Raw genomic sequence first — 8,027 nt, 5'->3', positions numbered from 1 at the left:
GGTGAATCATAGAATTGATGAGGGGAAAAGGGTGAGCGGTGCACTTAGGAGTCTGTGGAGACAAAGAACTTTGTCCTTGGAGGCAAAGAGGGGAATGTATGAGAGTATAGTTTTACCAACGCTCTTATATGGGTGTGAAACATGGGTGATGAATGTTGCAGCAAGAAGGCTGGAGGCAGTGGAGATGTCATGTCTGAGGGCAATGTGTGGTGTGAATATAATGCAGAGAATTCGTAGTTTGGAAGTTAGGAGGAGGTGCGGGATTACCAAAACTGTTGTCCAGAAGGCTCAGGAAGGGTTGTTGAGGTGGTTCGGACATGTAGAGAGAATGGAGCGAAACAGAATGACTTCAAGAGTGTATCAGTCTGTAGTGGAAGGAAGGCGGGGTAGGGGTCGGCCTAGGAAAGGGAGGGAGGGAGTAAAGGAGGTTTTGTGTGCGAGGGGCTTGGACTTCCAGCGGGCATGCGTGAGCGTGTTTGACAGGAGTGAATGGAGACAAATGGTTTTTAATACTTGACGTGCTGTTGGAGTGTGAGCAAAGTAACATTTATGAAGGGATTCAGGGAAACCGGCAGGCCGGACTTGAGTCCTGGAGATGGGAAGTACAGTGCCTGCACTCTGAAGGAGGGGTGTTAATGTTGCAGTTTAAAAACTGTAGTGTAAAGCATCCTTCTGGCAAGACAGTGATGGTGTGAATGATGGTGAAAGTTTTTCTTTTTCGGGCCACCCTGCCTTGGTGGGAATCGGCCAGTGTGTTAATAAAAAATATTTTTACCACCACAGCAGGGTATCCCAAAGAAGGAAATACAGTACCAGTCTTACCAGAAATGCAAAGTCAATATGAATGACCTTTCTAAAGTGCACCATAATAGATAACAATACAATATTACAAAATGCCTCAGTACTATGAACCAGGGGCTCCAACCACATGCACACAAACAAAGAAAAAATATAACTTACATGAATTACACTTCTAATTCTTTCATTGTTATTCATGATATCTTCCAGTTCTTGTTGAGCAGTAGTGAGGTTAGCACAATATTCCCCATAAACGAGTAGCCTTTCCTGGTTGTCAATGAATACTTTAGAAACAGTTTTTGTATGGCTGTTGTTCTGTGCCTCTGTAAGCCCCTCATGTATCATACTGTGTATTCGGGCCATTTCCTGAAATGACAATGAAATATTAATCTACCCTTTATGATTAGGTTAACCATAAGAAAAATTAATCAAAGACAGTACTGTAAACCAAAATGTAAAATACAGTGGACCCTGACATTCAATGGCATCGACATTCGATAAATCCGACATTTGATGCATTTTAACGCAAAAATTTTGCCTCGACATTCGATCGAAAACCCACTATTCGATACGATTCATACGAGACGTGGCCACGTGTGGCCTGAAGTGCCCCGTGTGTGCCAGTGTTTACAAGCCAGCCAGTGTGCGCGCATCTAAGGATACATTCGGTACATTCCATATTATCCATATTATCACTGTTTTTAGTGCCTGCTTCTGCAAAATAAGTAACCATGGGCCCCAAGAAAGCTTCTAGTGCCAACCCTTCGAGAAAAAAGGTGCTAATGACTATTGAAATGAAGAAAGAGATAATTGCAAAGTACGAAAGTGGAGTGCATGTGTCGGAGCTGGCCAGGTTGTATAGTAAACCCCAATCAACCATCTCTACTATAGTGAGCAGGAAAACGGCAATCAAGGAAGCTGTTGTTGCAAAAGGTGCAACTTTGTTTTCGAAACAGATCGCTAGTGTTAGAAGATGTTGAGACTGTTATTGGTGTGGATAAATGAAAAACAGATAGCAGGAGATAGCATCTTTCAAGCGATCATTTGTGAAAAGGCTAGGCAGTTGCATGATGATTTGGTAAAGAAATTGCCTGCAACTAGTGGTGATGCGAGTGAATTTAAGGCTAGCAAAAGTTGGTTTGAAAGATTTAAGAATCGTAGTGGCATACACAGTGTGGTAAGGCATGGTGAGGCTGCCAGTTCAGACCACAAAAAGGCTGAAAAATATGTGCATGAATTCAAGGAGTAAATAGAGGCTGAAGGATTAAAACCTGAACAAGTGTCTAATTGTGACAAAGCAGACCTGTTTTGGAAGAAATTGCCAAGCAGGACTTACATTACTCAGGAGGAAAAGGCACTCCCAGGGCATAAGCCTATGAAAGACAGGCTTACTCTTCTGATGTGTGCCAATGCTAGTGGTGATTGCAAAGTGAAGCCTTTATTGGTGTATCACTCAGAAACTCCCAGAGCGTTCAGGCAAAAGAATATCCTCAAGGTTAATTTGTGTGCGCTGTGGAGGGTAAACACTAAGGCATGGGTCACTAGGGACTTTTTCTATGACTGGTTACACCATGCATTTCCCCCACTGTGAAAAATTACCTAATTGAAAAGAAATTAGACCTTAAGTGCCTCCTGGTATTAGACAATGCTCCTGGTCATCCTTCAGACATGGCAGAGCAACTTTCTGCGGACATGAGCTTCATTAAGGTCAAGTTTTTGCCTCCTAATACCACTCCTCTCCTGCAGCCCATGGACCAGCAGGTCATTTCCAACTTCAAGAAACTGTACACAAAAGCTATGTTTCAAAAGTGCTTTGTAGTGACCACAGAAACTCAACTGACTCTAAAAGAGTTTTGGAAGGATCACTTTAATATCCTCAATTGTATAAACCTTATAGGTAAGGCTTGGGAGGAAGTGACTAAGAGGACCTTGAACTCTGCTTGGAAAAAACTGTGGCCAGAATGTGTACACAAAAGGGATTTTGAAGGGTTTGAGGCTAACCCTGAGAATCCTATGCCAGTTGAGGAATCCATTGTTGCATTGGGGAAGTCCTTGGGGTTGGAGGTTAGTGGGGAGGATGTGGAAGAGTTGGTGGAGGAGGACAATGACGAACTAACCACTGATGAGCTGCTAGATCATCTTCAACAGCAAGAGGCCAGACCTGAGGAAACTGCTTCGGAAAAAGGGAGAGAGAAATTGAAGAAGTTGCCTACTTCAAAGATTAAGGAAATGTATGCAAAGTGGCTTGAAGTGTAAACCTTTTTTGATGAAAATCACCCTGACACAGCTACTGCAAGCCGTACTGGTGACTATTACACTGACAATGTTGTGAACCACTTTAGGAAAGTCATAAAGGAACGAGAGGTACAGGCCTCTATGGACATATATATTGTGCGACAGAAGTCCAGTGACTCTCAAGCTGGTCCTAGTGGCATTAACCCGTAAACGGTCCAAACGCATATATATGTTTTTTCAACATTTGAATGTAAAAAAAGTAGATCTTCTTTTTGTTTTTTTACATTTGAAAATGTGTAAAAAAAACTTTGATCTACTTTTTTTTGTTATATTTGAAAATATGTAAAAAAAAAACGTAGATCTACTTTTGTAGCACTACACATGTGAATGTAGATCTTCTTGGACCGTTTACGGGTTAAAAGAAGAAGGGAAGTAACCCCGGAAAAAGACTTGATACCTCAAGTCCTAATGGAAGGGGATTCCCCTTCTAAACACTAACACCATCCACACACTCCCCTCCTCCCATCCCATCAATCATCACCAGATCTTCATTACAGGTAAGTGTCAATTATTCTATTGTTATTAATCTATTGTTATTGTAATTATTCTATTGCAATAAACTTAATATTTCACGTGGTAACATTTTTTTTTTCATACTTTCGAGTGATTTGCACGGATTAATTTGATTTCCATTATTTCTTATGGGGAAAATTAATTCGACTTTCGATACTTTCAACATTCAATGAGCTCTCAGGAACGGATTAATATTGAATGTCGGGGGTCCACTGTATATATACATTGAAGAAAATAAATGGTACAAAATACCGACACAATGGAAACAAACACACATGCAGTTTAATGTGATCCTTTATTGACAACGTTTCACCCACACAGTGGGCTTTTTCAAGTCACAAACAGATCTACCTGGGGTGGAAGTTACATGAGTATTTATAGTCAGGTTCAGAATGTTGAGGTCAGGTGGAGAATGCTGCATCTGATGATCTACCAGGTGGGGCTATAGAGTCTAAAATCTTGGGTAGCTTGGAAGGGGTATTGGATAAGTTGTGAGCAGACCTTCTGCAGTGTTCTATGTTCTTATGTGGGATAACTTCTTCATCGCTATCCCACATAAGAACATAGAACACTGCAGAAGGTCTGCTCACAACTTATCCAATACCCGTTCCAAGCTACCCAAGATTTTAGACTCTATAACCCCACACGGTAGATCATCAGATGCAGCGTTCTCCACCTGACCTCAACATTCTGAACCTGACTAAATACTCACGTACCTTCCACCCCAGGTAGATCTGTTTGTGACTTGAAAAAGCCCACTGTGTGGGCGAAACATTGTCAATAAAGGATCACATTAAACTGCATATGTGTTTATGTTTCTATCCTTATATATATATATATTAATGGCATTATATACAGGCACGTATGTTAATAAGATACACTGTGGTTTATGATATGTTAGTGAGAAGTTTTGTCCACCAGGGATGAAATGTCTTCTCACTAAAGTGCCATACACTGCATGTTGTGTTTTATTAAGCATGTAAATTAATGCAGTAGACCCTCACTTAACAACCTCATCGGATAGTGATAAAATCAGATACCGATACGTTTTTGCGTCAAAATATTGGTTTGGCTAACGATAAAAAACTCAATTAGGGACATTTGTCCAGAACGTGTCCATGCGGCCTGAGCCGCCCAGGCCACCCGGCCACTCCAGTGTGCCATTGTTTACAAGCCAATGTGGACGATTCCACACATACGTATGATACATTTTGTATTATTCCATTGTTTTTAGTGCTTGTAACTGCTAAATAAGCCACCATGGTCACAAAGAAAGCTTCTAGTGCCAACCCTGTGGTAAAAAGGGTGAGAAATACTACTGAATTCAAGAAAGAGATAATTGCAAAGTACGAAAGTGGAGTGCGTGCCTCCGAGCTGGCCAGGTTGTTAATGTTGCAGTTTTATAACTGTAGTGTAAGTGCACCTTTGGCAAGACAATAATGGAGTTAATAATGATGAAAGTTTTTCTTTTTCGGGCCACCCTACCTTGGTGGGAAATGGCTGATGCATTAATAAAAATAAAAAAAATTGTAGTCTATGCAATGAACTTTCTACAGACATATTATAGGCATGAACTGGCAAAAAAAAAAAAATTCCTGAAAAAAAATTATATACAGTACTATCACATGATAAAACAACTTTAATTACCGGAATTTTACAAAATATTTTCTTCAGTTGTTCTTCGCTTATTAATTTTCCTAAAGGCTTGTAAAACTTGTTGCAAAGCATGTGAAGTGCATCAACATAGTTGCTCTCCGTTTCTACCAGTTCTTGAAGACAAAGATCACGCTTTTCCTTTGGCCAAGTTTTGGGTGCCTCCTGAAAACAAAGGGCGAGATAAAAAAATGTGACTGTGTAAACATGAAAAATAAAATGCATTTTTGTTAACTGTTTAAACATATAAATGACAAAAATTGACAGCAATTCATTGTTACAGGCTAATGATAAAAGTAACTGCAACTGAATAACTAACATTTACTGTAGATGAAAGATATACTAATGTTGGTTTCTAAATGTGAACAGAGGTTAATTAATAATTTAATTCTATATAATCTGGCAATAACATGTCAAATTCCAATTTAAAGAGTTAGAGAATATTTATAAAAGTTAACTAGCATTAAAAACAGTAAAAATTGTGCTGCTTATGTAAAGTAATAAGGAAAAAAAAGTTTACTAAAAGTGGAAGAAAATTTTGAGAAAATCATCTGCAATGAAGAGATATGATATATATACTAGAAATGCAAGTTCAATAGTCATAGAACTTTCATGAGAAATATTAAAAAAACTTACAATAGGAAGAATAATGGTTATGCACTTCAAAAAAAGGGGGGGGGATAAACTATGAAATGTAGGTGGAAGGACGGGCAAGACAGTGAGGAATGGATGAGCAACTCGGGTAAATTCAACTGGTGTGTGAGTGCAACACTACACAACCTGTGTGTGTGTGTGTGCGCGCGCGCAACACAACAAAACCTGTGTGTGTGCACGCACAACACTACACAATCTGTGTGTGTGTGTGCACAACACTACACAACCTGTGTGTGTGTGTGTGTGTGTGTGTGTGTGTGTGTGTGTGCGCGCGCGCGTGCGCACAACACTACACAACCTGTGTGTGCGCACAACACTACACAACCTGTGTGCGCGCACAACACTACACAACCTGTGTGTGTGTGCGCGCGCGCACGCACACGCGCAACATTAAACAACCTATACTCGCCTAGTTACCTAGCTGAGGTTGCAGGGGTCGAGTCCAAGCTCCTGGCCCCGGCTCTTCACTGGTCGCTACTAGGTCACTCTCCCTGAACTGTGAGCTTTATCATACCTCTGCTTAAAGCTATGTATGGATCCTGCCTCCACTACATCGCTTCCTAAACTATTCCACTTCCTGACTACTCTGTGGCTGAAGAAATACTTCCTAACATCCCTGTGATTCATCTGTGTCTTCAACTTCCAACTGTGTCCCCTTGTTGCTGTGTCCCATCTCTGGAATATCCTGTCTTTATCCACCTTGTCAATTCCTCTCAGTATTTTGTATGTCGTTACCATGTCCCCCCATCTCTCCTGTCCTCCAGTGTCGTCAGGTTGATTTCCCTTAACCTCTCCTCGTAGGACATACCTCTTAGCTCTGGGACTAGTCTTGTTGCAAACCTTTGCACTTTCTCTAGTTTCTTTACGTGCCTGGCTAGGTATGGGTTCCAGACTGGTGTTGCATACTCCAATATGGGCCTAACGTACACGGTGTACAGGGTCCTGAACGATTCCTTATTAGGTTGTCGGAATGCTGTTCTGAGGTTTGCTAGGCACCCATATGCTGCAGCAGTTATTTGGTTGATGTGAGCTTCAGGAGATGTGCCTGGTGTTATACTCACCCCAAGATCTTTTTCCTGGAGTGAGGGTTGTAGTCTCTGGTCCCCTAGACTGTATTCCATCTGCAGTCTTCTTTGCCCTTCCCCAATCTTTATGACTTTGCACTTGGTGGGGTTGAACTCCAGAAGCCAATTGCTGGACCAGGTCTGCAGCCTGTCCAGATCCCTTTGTTGTTCTGCCTGGTCTTCGATCGAATGAATTCTTCTCATCAACTTCACATCATCTGCAAACAGGGACACTTCGGAGTCTATTCCTTCAGTCATGTTGTTCACAAATACCAGAAACAGCACTGGTCCTAGGACTGATCCCTGTGGGGCCCCACTGGTCACAGGTGCCCACTCTGACACCTCGCCACGTACCATGACTCGCTGCTGTCTTCCTGACGAGTATTCCTTGATCCATTGTAGTGCCTTCCCTGTTATTCCTGCTTGGTCCTCCAGCTTTTGCACTAATCTCTTGTGCAGAACTGTGTCAAATGTGAGTGTGTGTGTGTGTGTGTGCAATGCTACACAACCTGTGTGTGTATGCACAACACTACACAACCTGTGTGTGTGTGTGTGTGTGCGCGCAACACTACACAACCTGTGTGTGTGTGTGTGTGCAACACTACACAACCTGTGTGTGTGTGTGTGTGTGCACAACACTGCACAACCTGTGTGTGTGTATGTGCGTGCGCAACACTGCACAACCTGTGTGTGTGCGCGCGCACGCAACACTGCACAACCTGTGTGTGTGTGTGCGCGCGCACGCACAACACTGCACAACCTGTGTGTGTGTGCGCGCACGCACAACACTACACAACCTGTGTGTGTGTGTGTGTGCGCGCACGCACAACACTACACAACCTGTGTGTGTGTGTGTGTGCGCACGCACAACACTACACAACCTGTGTGTGTGCGCGCACGCACAACACTACACAACCTGTGTGTGTGTGCGCACGCACAACACTACACAACCTGTGTGTGTGTGCGCACGCACAACACTACACAACCTGTGTGTGTGTGTGTGTGTGTGTGTGTGCGCAACACTACACAACCTGTGTGTGTGCGCGCGCA

General features: G+C 42.4%; 1 protein-coding gene across 1 annotated transcript in view; it reads right to left on the bottom strand.

Annotated features, from left to right (window-relative positions):
* Positions 1-960: 960 nt before the first annotated feature.
* The window catches only part of LOC128696498 (proto-oncogene vav), a gene marked incomplete at both ends in the record, with an annotated part of 56,451 nt that continues 49,384 nt past the window's right edge, over positions 961-8,027 (bottom strand). The window contains 2 exon segments of the mRNA XM_070081291.1: positions 961-1,164; positions 5,254-5,424. Of these exon segments, the coding sequence (XP_069937392.1) occupies positions 961-1,164; positions 5,254-5,424 (375 nt within the window).

Source organism: Cherax quadricarinatus, unplaced genomic scaffold (assembly GCF_038502225.1).
Source record: "Cherax quadricarinatus isolate ZL_2023a unplaced genomic scaffold, ASM3850222v1 Contig2228, whole genome shotgun sequence".
Classification (NCBI taxonomy): domain Eukaryota; kingdom Metazoa; phylum Arthropoda; class Malacostraca; order Decapoda; family Parastacidae; genus Cherax; species Cherax quadricarinatus.
The sequence above is the reverse complement of the archived record's forward strand: the minus strand, read 5'-3'. Positions and strand labels throughout refer to the sequence as shown.